At 37.4% G+C, this 23,436-nt stretch overlaps 1 protein-coding gene across 1 annotated transcript; it reads left to right on the plus strand.

Moving 5' to 3' along the window:
• Window positions 1-230: 230 nt before the first annotated feature.
• On the plus strand, window positions 231-22,782 carry LOC134253749 (uncharacterized). Its single transcript, XM_062736330.1, has 7 exons — window positions 231-425; window positions 2,430-2,520; window positions 5,436-5,606; window positions 7,881-8,014; window positions 10,149-10,245; window positions 11,072-11,239; window positions 22,480-22,782. The coding sequence occupies exons 1-7, from the start codon at window positions 231-233 to the stop codon at window positions 22,740-22,742; spliced, it is 1,119 nt and encodes a 372-aa protein (XP_062592314.1). The 3' UTR covers window positions 22,743-22,782.
• The last annotated feature ends 654 nt before the right edge of the window (window positions 22,783-23,436 follow it).

A 23,436-nucleotide genomic window follows, 5' to 3' on the forward strand; every position in this document is an offset into this window, starting at 1 on the left:
AATTGCAAACCTTTGAAAACTCATTTGAAAATAAAGCTATAAAATCAAACATACAAGAAAACACTTGCCATAACTTACGTTTATTTAAGCAGGAACGCGGGGTCATGCAGAAGGAAATTATTTTCAAAGCCATTATCACAACTCTGATTATCATTGTACAAGTTTATTGTAAAGAAAATATTAAAGGCAGTTTCTTTACATTGGAATATGGACACAGATTAAAAGGGAAGATGATAGACTCGTACAGGAAGTATAGTATAGTGGACTGTGTTAAAGAGTGTTTAAGAACAAGGAGGTGCAAATCAGTGAATTATTATAAAGGAGCAAACTATTGTGAAATTAACTTTGAAGGAAACACGTCTGGATCAGGAATGAACAGACAAAGCTCGGGCTGGATATACACCGCCATAGAAAACTGGGATAAGGTAAATATATACATAAAAAATACTTTATTCAATTAAATTAATGTAAAAGAAAAGGTTGTTTCAACTACTTCAGATTTCAAAAAAAAAGAAGTCTATGAGCCAATGCTCACTGGCAATACCCCCGCTCTGATTTGAATAAATACTATCATGTTAATATACACAAGTTCAATTACGGGCATATAGCATGCCTAAGGGAAGATTGTGTTACAATTTAAAGCATCTGCGATCGCAAAGTAGTTGCTGAGAAAACTGCAACGAAAATTAGTTATTTAAGATATGGACAGACAGACGGATAAGCAGGGAGTTTACATCAGATTTGAACAAAAATATATCCCACCGCATGGCAGCCTCAGAAAAGATTGTGTTAAAATTTCAAGCATCTGCGATGAGTAGTAATAGACATTTCCAGCAATAGGCAACACGAGCTCGGACTCGTACAACACGAGCTCGGACTCGTACTTTATACTTCGATATATAATGGGCCGTATAAAAAGTTTTTAAAATGGTTATAAAGCTATATACTAAGTATGGTGTATCTGTACTTAAAAAGTAATTAACCCGAGATTTAATAAAGATTAAGATAATATTTGCTATCTAAATTCAAAATAAAATCACCGATTTTGAACCCAAATACCATCCCCATATTTCCATTCATGTAGGTTAAATTGACTTTGAACTGTTTCGGAAATAAATCGGTTATTGTTTAAAATCTCGGATTTCTATGTAACGCGATTGATTTAAATAAATTCATTGTGTTATTTAAGGAAAGTCCTATCTTTATTTAAAGTAAGAAAACAAAGAGAAAGATCATTTTGATTTAAGTTAGTCTGAACTTATAAAAAATACGCCATATATGACTTTAAATGCCACATATTACGTTGCTTTATGTAGGAAACAGTGTTTCTGTTGTTTGGAAGTAAATCAAATTTTTACAACTGTCAGAGTCAGTGTACATGTGCGAGTACGGTCCCGAGATTACAAAATCTGGAAATGTCTACTGAGAAAACTGTGACGAAAATTTGTTATGGACAGACAGACACACAAGGGTTAAACAGTATACATCCCTCTCCTTCAGAGCGGGGGTACAAAAATGAAGAAGATGGAATTCTGATATTTGAGTTTCACATTGACAATATCTACATGGATGATGTGTTCTTCGATACCAGGTTTACCAACACTGTTGGGATCTCAATGAGTACTTATTGTACCACTTTATTTGCAGACTTAATATACCCCCCGCTTGAAAAGTGGGAGGGTATATAGTAATCGGTATTTCCGTCCGTCCGTCCGTCTGTTACGCTTTAGGGTACCCATCTCTTATCCGCAACTCCTCTTATATTGCCATTGTGCACCTCCCATTTTACTTTTTGGTCCGACACATATTTTGGGTTTCCTGGCCACAACAAAACCTTGACTTTTCTATTATAATCATATGGGAGGCGGGGGGTATCATTTAGTGAGCTCATTGCTCACAGTACCTCTAGTTTTCTTTCCATATGACACAATGTACTTGCTCTTGAATTGCAATTAGCAAGTGCATCATGCAAATTTTCGTTAACCGTTAGTCATGTTCGTTTGGAATGTAAAGATTTTTCTCCTACCAGAAGTAGAATTTTTTAAATATGAAAACGACGCATGAACTTTTTACAAACGAAAATGCTCTTACACTTCCTTCGCTACTGAGGACCATTGAGCAGCTAAGGACACGAGATCTTTATTGTACCAACGTCTACCTTGACAAGGGGCGCTCTACGGACTAAGCTTCCCTGACATCACCCATAATTATAACTACTTCCAAATTTATTATTATGTTTCGTTTGCCTTATATATTTGCGATTCAAATATATTCATAAATTAATCACTTTTCTTTGTCAATTGTCTTTCTTTTTTACCTTGACCTTTGTTTCAGAGGTCTAATGTTCAGTGTCTTACGGTTTCTTGCACATATTGTATTCATCTTTTATCTTACTGAGAATAAATCTTTTTGTTCGCTTTGATTTTTAGGGTCTTATTGGGTCTTGTTTAGCTTCAGCCTGTGCGATCAATGAGAAATGCATCCGTTCACAGTCTAGGATATCCAAATGTGTCATGTCTGGTAAGGCTTAAATCATATCCATGTCCACTGTAACTGAAGAAACTTCATAAAACTTTTAAGCACTTCTTTAATGTTGTGTTCTCCACTTTTTTTCATTGAAAGTGAGAAATATTTCTTTAGCTTATAGGTCACAGTCAAGGTCACACGATCACGACCTTGGTGTCATTTGAAAGCACTTAACTAGTGGAGTAAGCATACCAAATATGAAGTCTCTATCTCCTGTGGTTCAGAAGTTATGACAAAAAATTTTTGCATATAGGTTACAGTCAAGGTCACAAGGTCATTGACCTTGTTGGCATATGAAAGAACTTAATTAGAAAATTAATTGATTGTATATTGTTTAACGCCCCTCTCGAGAATTTTTCAATCATATGAAGACGTCATTGTATGCCGGTGAAGGGCTTCAAATTCAGACCTATGTTCGGCACTCAGGGCCATTGAGAAGTGAACTTCAAGGTTCTCTATCGTGCTAGCCCCTGCCGCAACACGAGACGTACGTTTAAAAGAAAACACCCGTACATTTCACTTATAGTGCCGAGCGCTTTGGCGAAGGAACAGTCAATACCTATGTTCACGTCTTAGGTATGACGCGGCGCCGCGAACGAGAATCGAATGTGGGCCTCCCGATTACGAAGCGAACACTCTACCACTAGGCTACCGTGACCAGTACTTAATTGTGGTGTATGCATATCAAATATGAAGTCTCTATCTCTTATGGTAAAAAAAATAATAGCTATAGTTCGAAAAGGCTATTTTAAGCATATTGGTCAAAGTCAAGGTCACTTGATTATTGACCTTGGATCCAGTTGAAACTATTTATATAGTGGAGTATTCATACCAAACACGAAGTCTCTATCTCTCACGGTTCAAAAGTTATGGCGATGGTTCAAGTTGACATCAGACAGACAAACAAATAAATAGACAAACAGGACAAAAACAATGTACGCCCTGAATATATCGATCGATTCGGGCGCATAAAAAGAAGGTCATTGTGGCCTACTTTTCAGTAAATATGTTTTAAGCCCCGAAACGCATCAACTTACAAGGTTTAAGGATTTTAAACCTCCGTTTCTGAAATTATGGCCTTAAATGTTTAAAAAAAAAGATGAGCCATAAAATTTAAAAAAGGGCCAATGTTACCTACTTTTAAGTTGGCGTTGTTCGAGGACCCAAAATGCATCAACTGACAAAGTTTGATGATCAAAGGCCTTTAAGTGTCTTAAATATGCCTCCAAATCAATTTGAAAAAAATTGCCCACAAAATTCTAAAAGCTTGTCAGTGACTACATTTGATAACACGAACTGACTAAGTTTGATGATCATGGACCTTAAAGTGTCTTAAATATGCCTCCAAATCAATCTGAAAAAAATGCCCACAATATTCTTAAAGTAGGCCACAGTAACCTACATTTGATAACACGATTCGAAATCTTGAGATGCATAAACTCACAATATTTGATGGTCCTTGTCTTTATAATAAGCAAAATATCAACGTTTTGATGAGATGTAATTTTTGGTCAATTAAGAAGTGACCTTAAAGACCACGACCTTTGCCCCAGGGGGATGCCTTGAACAATTTTGAATCTTCCTCATAATCTCATCCATGAATGCAAGTTTGGTTATAAGCTGCCTGGTGTTTTTCTTTTCATAAGTTTGAATTACCTACTTTACCTAATTACAGTAAAACCTGGGGACCCGTGAATTTAATTCGCTGTATCCGTAATTCGTTATATCCGTATAACGAATTCGTATAACCATTATAGCGAATTCGCAATATGCATGATTTTCTTCAGGTATTACTACCAAATATGTTGGGGAAGCAAAAATTATTATCAACTGAACATCGCAATTTAAAATCCTACATTGGTACAATGTACGTTGATACCCTTCTTGGGATGACACTGCATGAACCAAGATCCTGTGTTGCAATGGATTTAAGCAAAACAAAAGGCTCAAAGAACAAATGTGCAGCACTCCTTTGACACGTGTGAAAACTTCATGAGGGGTCATGAAACAAAAAAAAATAGAACAAATTTACAAAAACGAAACTATGATCATATCACATAAAGTCAGCTAGAACAGACATACAGCAACTAGTCCGAAAAATCTGACATTTTCCTGGCTTTTTTGTGATTTTGATATTTTACATGCCAGGAAAACGTCAGAACCGGCGCCATTACGAAAACTGGGAAATTCACCGTCTCCTCAAAAATCTGATTTTCTATATTTGGGAACCGAATTAAATGCAGAACTTACAATTTATCAATGGCACAATGCTCCTAGAACTCACCAATACCGATGAAAAGAAATTACCACTCCACATTCCGATTCAGAACTTGCAAGTTTTTAAAATGCACGAAATGAAAACAAATATCGACAGTCAGAAAAATGTTTTCATCGGATATGTTATTTCAAAAACGAACCATAAAACTATGTTGGTGAGTACTAAAGGTATTGTACTATTGATAAAATGTAAATTCAGCATTTAATTCGGTTGGCAAGTATCGAAAATCAACGTGAGAATGCCGCCTCCGGTTGGAGGCGGCGAATTCCCAGTTTTCGTAATGGCGCCGGTTCTGACGTTTTCCTGGCATGTAAAATATCAAAATCGTAAAAAAGCCAGGAAAACGTAAGATTTTTCGGACTATACAGCTACGAGTTACGTTTTTTTTTGTAAAGATAGAAGTGTAACCAAATGAAAAAAATAAAGTTACAGAATGCCACAAACTCTATTTAATTAAATATTATAAACAGTTCGATCAATTTGTTGCGTAGCTGCGTATTTGTGCAAAATCGGGAAACTCAGAGATGGAATTGCAAATTTCACTTCCCATATTACACACTATATCACCCTTTAGCCTGAAAGGTTAAAATTAATAATCATTATAATTCTCATCTTGATTATTTTTTTTCAGACTGTGGGATCCCAACAAAAAATAATACTACGTGGGATGTACAAGATGGAGACGGTATAGGAATATTTAAAGAAATGCACCTTAAATGCCTCGATTCCTTTCAACAGCGAGGATCAGGGAGGATTCTGTGTCTTGAGAACGGGACGTGGAAATCGGACCTGCTTTGTCAAGGTGTTTTTAGGTCACCTAAGTAAACTAAGGTGACCTATTGTTGCTATCTGTTTTCGTCCGTCGTCGTGCGTCGTTCGTCGTGCGTTAACATTTGAACATTTTCAGCTTCTCCTCTGCAACCACTGAACCAATTTCAACCAAATTTGGCACTAAGCATCAATAGGTGAAGGGGAACAAAAATTGTGAATTTCATTATCCCTGCCCCCCCCCCCCCCCCGGGACCTGAGGGGTGGGGCCAAAACCACTAAAATTAATGCAATCTTTAAAAATCTTCTCCTTTACTCCTGGACATCAAGCAGTCAAACTGTTTGCATGATTGTAATCAGCAATAAGTCTTCTACCAAATTTGTGAAATTCAAGGCCCTGGGGTCAGGGGTTCTAGTGCTGGGGCGGGGCTAAATAAGTAGGTAGTGAAAATGCATTATTTCTTTTCAAATCTTCTCTGCTCCTGGGTATTAAATAAACTAACTAAGTACACCGTTATGATAAGCAAGAGTGCCTCTACCAAAATTGTGAATTTTATGGCCCCAGGATCAGGGGTTCTTGTTTAAGGGTGGGGCTCTAATGATTATATAGTGAAATGCATGAATTCTTTGAACATCTTATCCTTTGCTCCTGGTTAATATGCTAATAATCTAATTACATATTTAAGGCCAGGATTTATTTTATTTTCAGTTTTACAAACCCTCCACTCAAGGTTTTGAATTTTCCGAAAAAAATAAAACAATTTTTTTTCTTTCCGATGTCAAATTTGAGTCGGGATCGAGATTTCAAATTTACGAACTTGCACTTCCGGTTTTACGATGAAACGGCAGGTAAATAAGCCAGATCTGAGAAGATAGCTTGGTTAAGTGTAAAATTCATCGATAAGAGTGCCATTCAAAACGTTTCACCCGTTCAAAGGACAAATAAAATGCTGACGACTTTGTTGCATAATGACATGCTGGTGAGATAATTATGTATTCGTTTCAAAAGTAACTGTAAATTATTTTCCTCCTCCAGGTTTTAAACTGCCCGTGGTAGTTATTGCATATTGCCAGGGACATTGTTTAGGTCTCTGTTATAGCTTACAGTCTAAGCATCATTCTTCAGAAAAAGGGTGCTTATGCATCAGATGTAATGAATAAAACTATGGGAGAAATGAAGTCCATTTGAGGAAGAAATAAACAATAACCTGAAGAAATAAAAAAAAATTCAACTATTAAAAGGCAAGAATATACAAATATATACAGGCATGTAGTATCATTTGTATCAGCCAGAAAAATTATTTTACACTTAATTGAAAAAATGTTGACCCTACTTCGCAATACACCCTGTCTGTTTTATGATAGGAATTTTAATTTTAGGCATCAAGTTATTTTTAGAAGAATATCTACACATTCACCTAACACATATTTAGAAAATGAAGATATATTGAAAGACTTTTAAAGAATTGATGTTTTAAAATACATGTGTATTTTGATCAACATCACAAAATTTATATAACTGGCCCAAACTGGCAGATGATGAAGTAAGCAATTAAATGTTCTACTTTCCTATTTGTAAGCATTATGTGTCCAGTGGTAAGGAGCCTATTAGGATAGCATAAAAAAGAATGTACAAATGTTAATAATTGATTTATCGAAAAAAGATTTTATTTCCTTCTCCTTCGGGACTTATTTATTCTCATGTTCATAACTAAACCTAAACATAAAAAAAAATGCTGGCCTTATAATGAAGAAAGGGGCCTCTTTTAAAATAGATAATTTCAGGGCTGCTGGGTCAGGGGTACCAGGGGGGTGCTTTGACTAAAAATAAATGCTTTGAAATCTGTCCTTTAATAAGCAGTTAAGCACCGGTGCATCTTTCAAAATTTGTGAATTTCATGGCTTTTGGATTGAAACACGAACCAAATACAATCGCTGGAAAGTTGTTACATGATACTCAGGTGACCTATAAGATCCGTGGGCCTCTTGTTCTAGTTTTTTTTTTCACATAATGAGACGCCATCTCCTGTCGTTCTATGTCTGTAAATAAAATACATCAGTTATTTTGCTGTGTAGTCTAACGAGCAGAAAAATACTCTTAAGAAAATTAAATTTGTCTGTAATGTTCTATAGGAAACCGCAATATATTTTGAGAGTTTTCAAATAAATTAATCATGATGTGTTTAGCAGAAAACAGCATCACGTTCTTAATTCAGATTTATCACTATGGTTGATTTGTTAATATTAAATCCTCTATAATGTTAATAATGCAACTGATGACAGCATTCTTATTTTCTATCCATTTCAGATGCTACAGATTGTAAAAGCCTATATGATAATGGTAACACTAACTCCGGCGTGTACGAAGTTTACCCTTATAGTACAAGCTCACGTCCAGTCCGAGTGTTCTGTGATATGGGCACACTACACGGAGGATGGACGGTATCTATGTCTATGATTGATTGTATGTTGTTTAACGTTCCATTGCAGCATTTTTCACTCATGTAGAGACATCACAATATACCGCCGAAGGGCTTCAAATGTTGACTTTTACTCCGCACCAAAGGCCATTGAGCCGTGGGGGATCTCGTAAACGCCTACTCCGCCACGAGACCTCGGTTTTTAAGGTCTCATCTGAAGGACCTCAACTTTCACTTCAGGTGCTGATTACATGGCGAAGGAGCAGTTGCGACCCATTTCTAACAACTTAGGTCAGTCGCTGTCGAGATTCGAACTCACAATCTCATAATCACGGCGAGCGCTCTTCAGGCATGGTTACCGTGTATGGTTTTATGTTCATGAAAAACTGTAGACTGCACTGTCGACGGATTTTTTTTTCGGTATTTCCCGATCATGACAAAGAGCTCTCAGCTGATGTAACCAGGATTCTCACTCCTCAATGGCACCCTAACCAGTTTTTGTTTGTCCAAAGCAATTGCAGAAACGCGTTTTCGAAGCTACCAGGAGAGTTATTCTCTTTAGAGAAGTTAACAGTTGACAGAAGTTTTTAATGTTGAGAAAAAAGTGGGCCGGGGGGGGGGGGGGGTCAGGGAGGCCCCTGTTGCTACGTGCCTGCAAGGCCAGTATACACGATGAGATATTTAAGTAAAATACAAGTATTGTATTACTTTTGTATTGTAATACTTTCTTGTACACATGCTCAAACATATCTTATTAGTTTGTAGATAAACTACGTGGTCCTACCTGTGCTCCCCCGGCACATTTATCTCTCTCTCTGTCAAATTAAAAAAATGGAAGATGAGGTCCTGATAGCAGTGTCTATCATTATCATAGATACTGCTTGACATATTCCACAAGTCATCTTCCCTTTCCTTATAAAAACACGAGTTGTTCAATGTCTTTATAATTACTAGTAAAAACATGTATAAAGTTCAAAGGCGGATCCAGGGCCTGTGCACCGGGCGTGCGTCCCCCCTTCCCAACCGGTTTGAAATTTCTGTATGTAAGATTTATGTGTTCATTATCCTAAAATCAAGAAAAAAACTCTTATTTGTTTTAACTTGTCAGCTTGTCGCCCCCGGATCCTCCAAAAGGACTTTGCCCTAGACCCACTGGGGGCTTCAGAACAGCCCCCCCCCCCCCCCCCATTTTTTTACGAAACTCCTTGATCCGCCACTGAAGTTCATAATTATTACATGAATTCACCACGTGCTTTTTTAGTAATGATATAAAGAGGATGGCCCTAATGGGAGTACATTTAATTGGTTGAAAGTGAAAGGTAAGATAAAGACTTGTATTAAAGCGGCACAGTGACGCACAAAGGGGAAAATTGACAAATGTAGAATTTTCGCATGACCTCTGTAAATTTTGTTCAATTCCTTAAAGTATTATGTTTCAGAAAATTACAGGTCTCAGAACCTAAAAATTAAATTTTTATGGGGAAAAATAGAAGTAAAAATAATTTCTGTCTGCCCCAGAACGAAAATATTGCAAAATACCTCGGTACTTCTTCCACCATATTCTACGCGTGCGCAGAAAAGTGTTGAATAAGTTTCCATAGTTACCAGGGTCTCAGGTATCCACGAATGAATATAAGTAGACCAAAAATTTGATGTAATCTTTTTAATTTATTAGAACATATTTGCATGCTCCAGTTGAATTTTGTTTACAAGTTTGAGCTAAAAATAAGAGTAGCGTGACCTTGACATATACGAAACAACGAAACGGTAGATACAACCTTTGTTTTTCCGGCACTTATATTGTGCAGTCAATTATTGCAGTTTAATTGTCATATCTTCGCTATATACTCATAATTTTCGTACGTCTTTCTCTGTATGCTACAGATATCTTAAAATTAACATATGATTTGACTCACTGTGCCGCTTTAAGAAATATAGCTTTGCCCTATTCGTACAATACAGTTTTACAAGGTTCGAAAAATCGTATGATACACTGTATTAAGATTGTATATACAGTACGATTTTGTATTATAATACAATTTACAGTGTATATCGGCCTTCATACTACACAATCGGATGTTTCTTTCTTCCTGGCACAATTTTCATACAAATTTTTCTTAGCAATAACACACAAATCTCCTGTTTATATGTTAAAGGTGATCCAAAAACGAGTAGATGGAGTCGTCAGCTTTGACCGTGTATGGTCTGAGTATAAACATGGATTTGGGGAACCAGAAGGGAATCATTGGATAGGTATATATATATATATATATATATATATATATATATATATATATATATATATATATATATATATGAAAAAAAAATGATTAAGTTTTATTGAAAAGGTTTATCTATTTAAATCTGTGAAGATTAGATTTATTTACAGTAGTTGCTTTGTCAGAACGAATACTTAAGATATAAACAATGATTTTCGGAGCTGCCAACCCTTCAAATTTCGGCTTAAGGCGTACGAAATCAGGGTCTAAAATACGCCTTACGATTTATCTCTTTTTCCGATTTCAATTTTTCGCCTTCAAAGTTTATAATACCGGTATTTTCATAGCTGGCAGTCTATAGTTTTTACTATTATAATAAATTCATAATTCTTACAACGTTTGCTTGTATCTTTGTTTCGGTTTTAAAGATCGATCACATTCATGTCAATGTTTTAAAGTAAACAAAATGGAAACATGCCTCAGATTACATGTTCATTTACAAAACGTCTTCAGCGGCAGGGGGACCTAGGTGGTCTCTAGACCCCGCCTTACAATTTGTCAATTCAGAATGTTGGCAGCTCTGGTCATTTTATTTTTTTTTTATCCCTGAATATTGTTGTAATTTTTTTTTCAATTCCTATTCAATATTTGCAAATTGATTTTTTTCATGAACATATTGATAAAAAAATTACTCAGTATGTGATGAATTCATTTTCTGTAGTTTCTTTGTCAGAACGAATACTGGAGGTAATTTGGAGATTTTTTTTTCTCAAATTCAGAATAAAACTTCATTATATCTCATGATACTTAAAACAATTTGCATTGAAATACTCTTTTTTTCAATATTTACATCGAAACAGGAAATGACGTAATTCATCAGTTAACAAAGGGAAGGAACTCGTCTCTTTACGTTTCGATCACACTAGTGAGTGGCAGCAGATTGTATGCGTTGTATGACAGATTTTCTGTTTCCACTGAAGCAGACAAGTATAAACTCTTTTTAGAGGGGTATCTGGAGGGAACATTAGGTACGTAAACAGGGATAAAGATAGGGAGAGAGAACGATGGCTCTTTTTTGTTTTACATATCTGAATGACAGTGCTTCACTCATACAAATTACTGAAAATTTCATGAATTTGTAACTTCAGGATAAATCATATGGCTACTAAGGTCATCTTTGGAAATCTTCGCTCCTGATGGGGATAAACTGCATTTTTAGGGCCCCGCAAGGATTTGCGGGTGCCCTATAGTAATCACTCTGTCTGTCTGTCCGTCTGTCATTCTTCCGTCCACAAATTTTCTGTTTTTACCTAATAACTTTTTTTATGGTAGCCCAATTAAGTTCAGATTTGGTATGGTAGTTCAGTAGGCAAAAAGACATATTTTGATGCTAAGTTTGTTTCTCTATGTCCTCTGGTTTGGAGCTGGGGTGGTGGGGTAGATTCCTTAACTTTATATAAGAATGAATTGGGAAAGAGAGATAACTTCTGAAAATGTTTTAAACTGAATACTGCAATGAATGAGCCCCTTGGGTTATTAGCTTTCCTCCTGAAGAAAATCCAAAGCATTATCTTTATCTGTCACATTGAGATTAATTACCACCTCTGTCTGCAAATGAAGTTTGTTTTGAAGTTAAGTCCATTTGGAATGCTATGGAGACTATGAAATGTGGATTGAATTATAAATGTTTTTACTTTATTTTTGTTTAAATAGCCAACACGATGAGTTCTAATTTCATTGACTTTTAAAAAGAAGAAATAGATTAAAGAAGATATATTTTTTATTTTATTTTTTTTTCTTCTTGAAAATTCAAGAAGATTATCAATTTTTAAGGCAGTTGGATAAAAACCTCATTCTATCATTACTGAAAAAGTTCTTATTATAAATTAAGAAGAAAATGATGAAAGAGAAGTACAATTAATCCCTTGAGATTAATTATCTAGCCTATTATCTAGTTAGTTCCCTGATTTATAACAGAAACCAAATTCTATTTTTTTTTATAGTTGTTACTTGATGCATGGGCCTCTTGTTTTATTGACCTTATGCTTTTTCAAATTTTTGCGAACTTTAAATGTCACTTTTAAATCGTTTTTTTATGGCACCTGAGTCACATATATGGGTAAAGGGGAACATAAATTGTAATTTTTATGATCCCTGCCCCCCTGGGGCCTGACGGGTGGGGCCAATACCACTTTATTAATGAAATCTTAAAAAATCTTCTTTACTCCTTTACATTAAGCAGACAAACTGATGGTGTGATTGTATTGAGCATTGAGTTTTCTACCAAAATTGTGAAATTCATAACCCCAGGGTCAGGGGTTGCTAAAGCTGGGCTCTATTGATTATAAAGTGAAAATGCATTAAATCTTTGAAAATCTTCTCTGCTCTTGGGTATTAACTAATAAACTAAATACATAGTTAAGATAAGCAAGAGTGCCTCTTCCAAAATTGTGAATTTTATGGCCCCAGGGCCATGGGTTCTGTTGTAAGGATGGGGCTCTATAAATTATTTATATAGTGAAAATGCATAAAATCTTTGAAAATATTATTCTGTAACGTTTTCGGGTTCTTTTATGGGATTCGACTGTTCTATTTGAACAATTAAAGAATAAATCAATTTTCTCAATCACAAATTTAAATTAATAGTATGTACAATTATTCCTTCGTTTCTCGGGAGCGCACGCGCCTTCCAAGGACTGAAGCGCGTCCGCTTCTTACCTTCAGTCAAACCAGAATATCAGGTACTTTATCTAAATAATATATAATGAATCAAAGTCTCGAAAGTCTATTTCAGACATACAAGACTTGATTCAAGGTATTCCTTGCAGTACCTACCACGTTTGACTTCTCTGTATACAACCGTCTTTCCAATTCGGCTGTCAGCAACAGACTAACTAAATCAACCCGACTGTCTCCTTATTTATACTACTTCACGTCACATGACCTGCGGAGAACCGAAGGGAACAAAGAAACCAGAAGTCAGTGCAACTACCGAGAAATGAAAGGATAATATGATCTCGATTACAGATTTGCTTCACTACCCACGCCTCCAGGAAATGCGTCTCGCATTCCTCAATAAAGAAAAACTAAAGGCGTACAATTTTACATATGTTCATTATTATTTACACCATGCAATAGTCTTCCTGACTATGTGCATATCCCATAAAGATTTGAAAAATACTAAGCTCTCTGCTTAAATTTACAATGTTATTGTGCCATAGCTACAGTTTAAACCAATAAAACCAGAGTTCTTCCTCATGGTCTACACTAATCTATAGTTGTACTGAGAGCTTATAATTTGTATTCAACAATGAAGTCGTCATGCCACGCAGGTGCATTTCTAATGCGCCTTGGCCTATCTGAAGCACAACTGCTTGGGTTTTCCCTAACATCATACTGATCTTCATCTTCCTCTCTTTGAAGTATCTGTGACTTACACTTCCGCAAGCGATCACAGTGGATGATAGTGCTTTTGCATTTTGTTCCGCATTCAACCTTATATAAAACATCTGACAATTTTTCTTCAATTAAGAAAGGCCTTCTCCAAAACGATGTTAACTTCGGAGAACAACCGCTCTTTCTGGTAGGGAAAAATACATAAACTCTTTCTCCGGGACTAAAGGATGACCATGCTAGTTTGGTATCATGGTACCTTTTCTGGCGCTGCATTTCACCTTGCATGTTTTCTCTGACGAACTTATGAGCTGACTCTAATCGTTCACGCAACACCCACACCCATTGACTTGTTGGAATATCCTTAATATCTGGAGGCATTTCATACATCAACTCTAATGGGGTAGTCGCTTCTCGTCCCAACATTAGCATGTTTGGCGAGAAATTAGCGGTGTCATGTTCTGTAGAACGATATGTCATAAGTATGTACGGAAGATGCAAATCCCAGTCACGTTGATTTTCCTGAACGTAAGTGCTTAACATAGAGAGCAATGTGCGGTTAAAGCGCTCCACCATCCCGTCTGACTTCGGGTGATAGGGTGTTGTACGGGTCTTTTTAATCCCAAGTAACCGACACATCTCTTGAAAGAGCTTGCTCTCATATTGTCGACCTTGGTCCGAATGAATAGTGAAGGGGATACCAAATCTGACAAATACCTGTTCCACCATAGTGCGTCCAATCGTCTCAGCTTCCATATTTGGCAGAGCGAATGCCTCTGTCCACTTGGTGAAATAGTCTGACACAACTAAAATGTGGCGGTTTCCTCTATCAGTCTCAGGTAGCTCACACAGTATATCTGTGGCAATTCTTTCCATTGGCATACCTGATCCGGTAATCTGCATTGGGGCCCTTTTTTTAGGGTTGGAATTTTTACGTCTCGTACACTTGTCACAACCTGTAACATACTGGTAGACGTCTTTTTGAAATCCAGGCCAGTAATATCTCTGCCGTATCTTAGCTATCGTTTTGTTAACCCCCAAGTGTCCTGACGTCTGGTTATCATGACACATTTCCAAGACGCGTCTGCGCTCTTGGTCTGGTATGATAGCTTGATGAACTTCTTTGTTGGGACGAAGCAGAGTCCACTTGCGCATGAGTAATCCATTTTCTATAGCAAGTCTAGAAAATTGATTCCACAAAGACTTCACTACGTAGCCATGCATAGACATATCGCTAAAACTGGTCGCTCACCTTTCTCGACCCATGTTTTTACAAGCTTAATGTCTCTACACTGCTCTTGAGCCTCTTGCAGACTATAATCCATGTCGTCACTTTTTATATCCGATGACTGTAAAGTTCGTACAACTGGTTCAACTTTCATATCATACTCAGCATTTTCCAATGATGACGCATCAAAGCCACACTGAGTGCAAGGTATTCTGCTCAGCGCGTCCGCATTACCATGCTTTTTACCGGGTCTGTGTTCTATTTTCATATCATAGGTACTGATCACTTCCAACCACCTAGCCAACTGACCCTCTGGGTTTTTGAATCTTAAAAGCCATCTCAATGACCCATGGCCCGTTCTAATAAGAAACTGCTTACCATAAAGGTAGTGGCGGTAATGCTTAATAAAATGGACAACGGCCAAAAGTTCTTTCCGGGTCACACAATATTTCCTCTCTGACTTGGACAATGTACGGCTAGCATATGCTATAACACGTTCTTTACCATCAATATTTTGAGATAATACCGCACCGATCGCTTCGTTGCTAGCGTCGGTATCCAGAATGAATGGCTTCGTTACATCTGGTAGAGCTAATACTGGCGCAGTTATCAGTTTGTTGCGCAGCACTTCGAATGCTTCTTGGGCTTCTTTACTCCACTTTTCTGTGATTCGATGCAATGGTTTGGGAACTGATGCAAAATTCTTTATAAAGCGCCGGTAATAACTGCAAAGACCTAGGAAAGATCTTAATTCAGTCACAGTACTTGGACTTGGCCACTCAGCTACTGCTTTCACTTTCTCTGGGTCGGTTGCAATTCCGTCTTTGGAAATGATGTGTCCCAGATAGGATACCTTGCTAGCAAATAAATTGCATTTCTTGGCCTTTAACTTTAAGCCGGCCTGATGCAATCTCTGAAAAACATGTTGCAGGTTTTCAAGCATATCATCAAATGATTTGCCTACAACAATAATGTCATCAAGGTATACTAAACACTTATCCCATTGGAGTCCTGCAAGAACGGTTTCCATAAGTCTCTCAAACGTCGCAGGCGCACAGCATAAACCAAAGGGCATAACCTTGAATTGGAATAAACCTTGTCGTGTCACAAATGCAGTCTTCGGCTTGTCGCTCTCCTCCATACTAACCTGCCAGTGACCACTGTTCAGATCAAGCGTAGAAAACATCTCGTGTCCTGATAGGTGGTCGAAAGCCTCATCAATTTTTGGAAGAGGATAAGCGTCTTTTGTAGTCACCTCATTTAATTGACGGTAGTTTACACAAAAGCGCATTGTGCCGTCTTTCTTGCGTACAAGAACTACTGGCGATGCCCAGGGACTGTTTGAAGGTTCTATTACATCCTTCTCGACCATTTCCTTAACCTGTGCATCTACCTCATGTGTTAAATGAATTGGAATTCGCCTAGGACCTTGCTTGATAGGTTGTTTAGCCTGCTCTGTGTTTATCTTGTGGCGCACTACATTGGTCTGTCCTAAGTCATAATTAGAAGTTGCGAACAAAAACTGATTTTTACGTAGGAAGTTCTCAACTTTTGTCACTTGCTCTGGTAATAGATTACCTTTACATCTGTCTAACAAATCTTTCAGATCACCTCTCAGCTCTTTGGTTAAACCCTGAGGATAAAATGGCGATTTTGGTCTCTCCTCAACAGCTGTCATTTTCCCAATCAGAGTTCCTCGAAAAATCTGTTGCATATTATTAGTGACATTCATTAAGCAAACTGGTATCTTATCGCTACCTTTAACGAGAGTGCGTCCTACTAGCGCACGCCCTGTCTCAATAAATTTTTGTTCTGGTTCCACTAAGTAATCCGCTCCTCCATAGTTATTATTTCCCGTAACATTGGCAGAAATAATTATTTCACTCCTCGGTGGTATGCAAATATCACTGGCTGCAGTGACTCTGTAACAACCTAGTGTGCCTTCCCAGGAAAATGGGCATGTCTCATTATTTGATCGCAGCGAACTCTCCTGAAGATCTATCAGCCCATTGTATTTCTTGAGAAAATCAAGTCCAATAATTCCGTCCACAGAAATATCTGCAACAACTGTATCAATAGTTCTATCTGTCTCACCAATCTTGAGAGAAAATGTTGCTTTACCATAAAGGGACAGAACAGAACCACTAGCATTGAATATTCGCTGTGCGTTCTCCTTGAGCACAGGCTTTTCCTCCTGCAATGTATCAAACAATCTCTTTGAAATGAGAGTAAGGGATGCTCCAGTGTCAATCAAGAGTTTTGCACTGCTCCCATTCACATTTCCCTGAATGAAGATACCTGCTTCCTCGCACAAATTGTTTGCGCCAACATTGCCATTGTTTTTAGATTTCTCTTTCTTTTACGTCTACTGCGCAATTGACATGCGCTTCCGCCATCTGACTTTGATTCATGTCGCCGCATATCCTTTTCTTTGTCTTGAGCTTTGTTCTTCAACTTTGGGCAATTCTTTCGAATGTGTCCTTCCTCTGAGCAGTAGTAACATTTTAACCTGTTCCGCTTGCCTTACTTCTGAAAAGAATCTCTGCTGAATCTTGCATTTGTCTTAATCTGCCTCTCCAGATTATCTATTTTATTCTGCATTTTCTTCATCAGCGCTTATAAATCTCCAGACTCGGAAGCTTGAGCTGGTGCTTGTCCCTGACTTTCAATAGCGCGCATGTGACTTCTTTTCTCGGTCTTATAGTAGGCATCAAGTTCTACTGCCAGGCGAATAGCTTCATTTAGATTCTGGGGTCGACTCTGTTTAATGCGTAGTCTCATATCAGAATCTATCAATCCATCAATAAAAGCCTCTTTACCAAGAGTGTTTCTCTTACTTCTGCCGGTGCAGATGGATATGCCAAATACGTTAATCGGCGCACAGCTTGGCCTAGGTCAGATAATGTTTCTGATGCCCATTGACGCCTTTCTTTGAGTTGTGCACGGTACAACTCCGTTTGATTAGGTGGAGCAAATCTCTCTTCAAGCGCTTTCACTAAGAGGTCATATTGTTGTCCCGTTTCTGGCGAAACATTTCCTAATATTCCTTGTGCTGCTCCTCGCAGTGACACTGCTAAAAACAACCCCTTTTCTTTAGCATTCCAATTGTTGATACCCGCACACGCATCAAAATGGGATTTATAATCTAGCCAAGAATGAGTTCCATCAAAGGTTGCTGGCTTAATGTTACACTTGGCTGTAGCTTTCTCACCTTGGTCCTTCTTCTCTTTATCAGTTACGTTGACTATCTGTCGGGGAAATGAGCTATCTATCCCTTGGTTTACCTCATTCCCAGAATTTCCACATTGACTCTGCGCATTCGCAGGTATTTTATGAAGCGCATCCGCAGGTGTTTGATGCAGCGCATCTGCTGCAGCGCATCCGCGGATGTACGATTCATTGGAATCGGTGGCTGTGCATTATGCCTTAAAGCAGTTTCTGAAAACTGCGCATTTAATGAAGATCTTGGAGTCTCAAACTTGTTTTGTATCCGACCCTCATGAAATAATTCTGCACATTTCGTTTGCGCAGGAAGCCTATTCTGATACTCTCCTTGCGTTGTCATTTCCAATTGAACTTGAAAAGGAAAATGCGCCAGAGTCTCACTCAACATATGAACTGGGTGTGGATGTGCACTTGACAAAATGCTCGGCGTTTTCCAATTTGGCTGTGGCACCATCGTTTCATATTGTTGAGCACTCGCAGCATAATCCCTTGTCAAACTGGGTGCATTTGGTTTTGAAGTGAAATTTCGTTGAGCTGTTTTTCTCCTCATTGTCACACCATCTAGCGCTCCTCTAGGCTGATTTCCTTGTGCGCGTTCGCCAGTCAATGACGCAATTCCAGAATCGCGCATTGGTCTACTTGTTTCAACGGGTGTAGATTGCTGTTCTATTTCAAGACGCAATCTCTCACAACTCCTTTCAAGAAAGGATATCTCTTCGTTTATCATTTCCTCCATCGCACTCATGATTTACAAGTCAAATATAACAAAAGTAAAAACTTTTCAATTTACAATTTATATTCCGTCGAGTATTTGCCGAATCCCACCGTGCTGCCACCAAATCTATGTAACGTTTTCGGGTTCTTTTATGGGATTCGGCTGTTCTATTTGAACAATTAAGGAATAAATCAATTTTCTCAATCACAAATTTAAATTGATAGTATGTACAATTATTCCTTCGTTTCTCGGGAGCGCACGCGCCTTCCAAGGACTGAAGCGCGTCCGCTTCTTACCTTCAGTCAAACCAGAATATCAGGTACTTTATCTCAGTAATATAGTCAATCAAAGTCTCGAAAGTCTATTTCAGACACATAAGACTTGATTCAAGGTATTCCTTGCAGTACCTACCACGTTTGACTTCTCTGTATACAACCGTCTTTCCAATTCGGCTGTCAGTAACAGACTAACTAAATCAACCCGACTGTCTCCTTATTTATACTACTTCAGGTCACATGACCTGCGGAGAACCGAAGGGAACAAAGAAACCGGAAGTCAGTGCAACTACCGAGAAATGAAAGGATAATATGATCTCGATTACAGATTTGCTTCAATTCTCTGCTCCTGGGTATTAAAATAAATTAAGTACATAGTTATGATGAGCAAGAGTGCCTCTTCCAAAATTATGAATTTTATGGCCCCAGGGTCAGGGGTTCTGGTGTTAAGGCGGGGCTCTATTGATTATATAGTAAAAATACAATTGATTATATAGTGACAATTCAAATTTGTCTTCTCTGCTTCTGGGTATTAAGTAAACTAATTATAACTCAGTACACTGTACTTGAGAAAAAAGGTATCATTTTTTGAGTTTTATTGAGATGTAAAACGGGTTGGTCACGTGATCAAATCCCATAAAGCCCTTCGGGCTCGGGCTTTATGGAAGATTTGATCATGTAACAACCCGTTTTACATCTCAATAAAACTCGAAAAATGATACCTTATTACTTATATTTACATTTGTGACTTATTCATACTTTATATTTGCCTGATTGTTACTTTATACGTGTGAACTGCGTTATTTTTCAAACCCAACGGCATGTGTGTTATCCACCAAACGCGCGTCGACCCTTTATGACGTCACAGAGAAATTACGTCGAACGTTTATCCAAACGCACATCTATGACCTCTTGACCCCGTACCTGTATTTACAGTTATAAAAACGCTTGCCTTCAGTAGTGTTATATAAAGGAAAACATTTGCAAATGTAAATATATAGTTATAATGCCTCATTCAAATTCGTGAATTTCATGACCCTTGTTTCAGGGTTATGCCATTTGGTGTAAGGGGGGTGGGGCTCTTTTGATAATATATTGTAAATATATTCATTTTTTTTAAATCGTTTCTTTGCTCCTGGGTTTTCTGAGTAATCTGGTTGATTTTGAGGTTTGCTATGTTTTGAGAGGAAAAGTACGAAATTTTACATTACGAGGTGGTCATGAATTTGAAGTTCTCTCTAAATATCACGTAAGCAACATTTAGCTCCAATGAAAATAAGGGATTCAAAGAACATGTTTATTGATTTATTAGCTCTTCTGAGCCAAAGGCTCAAAGAGCTAATGCTATGGCCATTTGTGCGGTGTGCGTCGTGCGGTGTGCGTTTACTTTTTAGAATATGGGCCATAACTCAAGAACCCCTTGGCCAATCAGTGTCAAATTTGTCACAGGGTATCCTTGGCCCAAGGGCTACCATTTGTACTAAAATAAGGGTTGGGACCCTAAAACAAGGGGAGATAATCAGGAAAACAATATCAAAAGTACTGGTTGCTAAAAAATCTTCTTCTCCAGAACCACCAGGCAGATTTTCACCAGACTTACATACAATGATCAGGATATGTTGAAGATTAAAATTGTTCAAGGCATGACCCTGGGGCAAAGGGCGTGGTCTCAAGGTCACTTCAAAGTTAACCAAAATTTACATTAAATAAAAACGTTGAGATTTTGCTTACTATAAGGACTAGGATCATCAAATATTGTAAGTAGATGCATCTTAACACTTCACATCATGTTAACTCAAAAGTAGGTCACGGTGACCTACTTTTTTAAATTTGCAGGCATTTATTTTCAAATTGATTTGAAGGCATATTTTGGACACTTTAAGGCCTATGATCATCAAACTTTGTCAGTTGATGCATCTTGGGTCCTTAAACAAGGTCGACTTAAAAGTAGGTCACCGTGACCTACTTTTTGAACTTTATGATTTATCCTTTTTAAAACATTTCATCCCATTATTTCAGACACTGAGAGGGTTAGAATCATCAAATCTTGTAAGTTGCTGCAAATTGGGACCTTAAAACATATTTAAGTAAAAGTAGGTCACTGTGACCTACTTTTAGAATTTTGCAGGCATTTGTTTTCAAATTGTTTAAAAGGCATTTTTTGATTACCTTCAGACCAATGATCATCAGGGTTAGCTTTGTCAGCTGATGCATCTTGGGACTCTGAAAAATGTCGACCAAAATGTAGGTCACTGTGACCTATTTTCGACATTTTATGGCTATATTTCAGTATCTTAGGTATTTATTGGCTTAGAATCATCAAACTTTGTGAGTTGATGCATCTTGGGTTTTCTGAGAGTGATGACCAAAAATTAGGTCACGGTGACCTACTTTCAATATTTTATGGCTATATTTATGTATCACCAGTACTTATCGGCTTAGAATTATCAAACTTTGTCAGTTGATGCATCTTGGGTTTCCGGAGAATGTCGACCAAAAAGTAGGTCACGGTGACCTACTTTTGACATTTAATGGCTATATTTATGTATTTCTGGAACTTATCGGTTTAGAATCATCAAACTTTGTTAGTTTATGCCTCTTAGGTTTCCACAAAATGTCGACCAAAAAGTAGGTCACAGTGACCTACTTTTGCCTTCTCAGGTATTTATTGGTTTAGAATTATCAAACTTTGTCAGCAGATGCATCTTGGGACTCTGATAAATGTCGACTAAAATGTAGGTCATGATAACCTACTTTCGACATTTTATGGCTATATTTAAGTTTCTCTGGTACTTATTGGCTTAGAATCATTAAACTTTGTCAGTTGATGCATCTTGGGTTTTCGGAGAATGTCGACCAAAGAGTAGGTCACGGTGACATACTTTTGAATATCTCAGGTATTTATTGGCTTAGAATCATTAAACTTTGTCAGCAGATGCATTTTGGGTTTTCGAAGAATGTAAACCAAAAAGTAGGTCAAGGTGACCTTTTTTTTAGAATATCTCAAATACATATTGGCTTAGAATCTTCAATCTTAGTTTGTCTATTAATGCATCTTGAGTCCTCAGGAAACTTCAATCGTAAAGTAGGTCACCATGACCTACCCATGTTTTTTTTTATAGCTTTATTAGAATATCTTCAGTCCTAATCTGCTAAGAATCATCAAACTTTTTATCAGTTGATGCAACTTGGGTATTAGGATACTTAGGGTTAGAGGCTTCAAATACAAGTGATAGGTTGTACAATTTATCAGAAGAGCGATTCAAGGCCCTTGGGCCTCTTGTTTTATTTCGCTCCCAAGTAAGAGTATTGTTAGCATAACTGAATATTATTCAAAACTGAATATTATGCGAGATGTATTACAGTAATATAAAGAATGCTCAACGAAGAACATATACTTGATTAATATTTCTGTTTTGTTAAATTGCATAGGTGACAGTATGGTAGACACCGGGTATGCTGGTAAAGATCTCTCTGGGGTGTATTTTTCTACGCCAGACCGAGATTATGACAGGTTCTTAAGAGGAAGTTGTGCTGGCATCTGTAAAGGAGGCTGGTGGTTTAACAATTGTTATAAGGTCTTTCTTAATGGGCCCCTGGTCCCCAGGATACTGGACAGGTCCATGGTCTCCTGCAGTAACGCAAGGGGCCTCTGTCAAGGAGACAATCATGATGGTCAGAAGTCACTAGGTTGAAGCAACAAGTGTATGGGTTCGATTGAGTGATTGATTTCTTTTTCGCTGGGTAGGCTATATTTCGGCGGGTGATTGTGAAATTCATAGTTATATTGAATAAGGCTGCCTCTACCAAAATTGTGAAATTCATGGCCCCTCGCTCAGGGGTTCTAGTTCTAGGTCGGGGTTCTATTGATTATATATAGAATGTTATAAAAGAAGTGCCAGAACACTGGAAAATTTGAGAAATCGTTTCATGTCAGCTGAAACCTCGTAAATCCACTCGTGTTTCGTGTTGCTGTGCCTTTGAACTATATAACATATGCTTTTGATTAACATTTTCTATAATCAATTAAACTTTGTGCTATCATGGACAGCTAAATTACATTTTTATGGACAGTTCAATAACTTTAAAAATTGTATTACTCCTGTTATACTGCGTTGATATGTGTCTTTTGGTTGATAGGTTGTGAAATGTTAGAGTTTGTTACTTAAGTAGTTGATGAAGAGACGCTCAGGGGAAGGTAATGATTTAGGAAAAAAATTAAAATGATGTTTAGGAAACTTCAATTGATTTTAAGGTGTATAGATTTGTTGTTTTAGTGAATTAGTTCTTATTTGATAAATGTTTCCATAACGTATTAATACGACATGTAGTATTTTGTAGTAGTTTTAGTGTTAGTGTAATGTAATAGTAGTTGTTAACTGGTGGTTT

Source organism: Saccostrea cucullata, unplaced genomic scaffold (genome assembly GCF_032062105.1).
Source record: "Saccostrea cucullata isolate Sc308-1 unplaced genomic scaffold, CSIRO_AGI_Scuc_v1 ctg1502, whole genome shotgun sequence".
NCBI classification, from domain to species: Eukaryota; Metazoa; Mollusca; class Bivalvia; order Ostreida; family Ostreidae; genus Saccostrea; species Saccostrea cuccullata.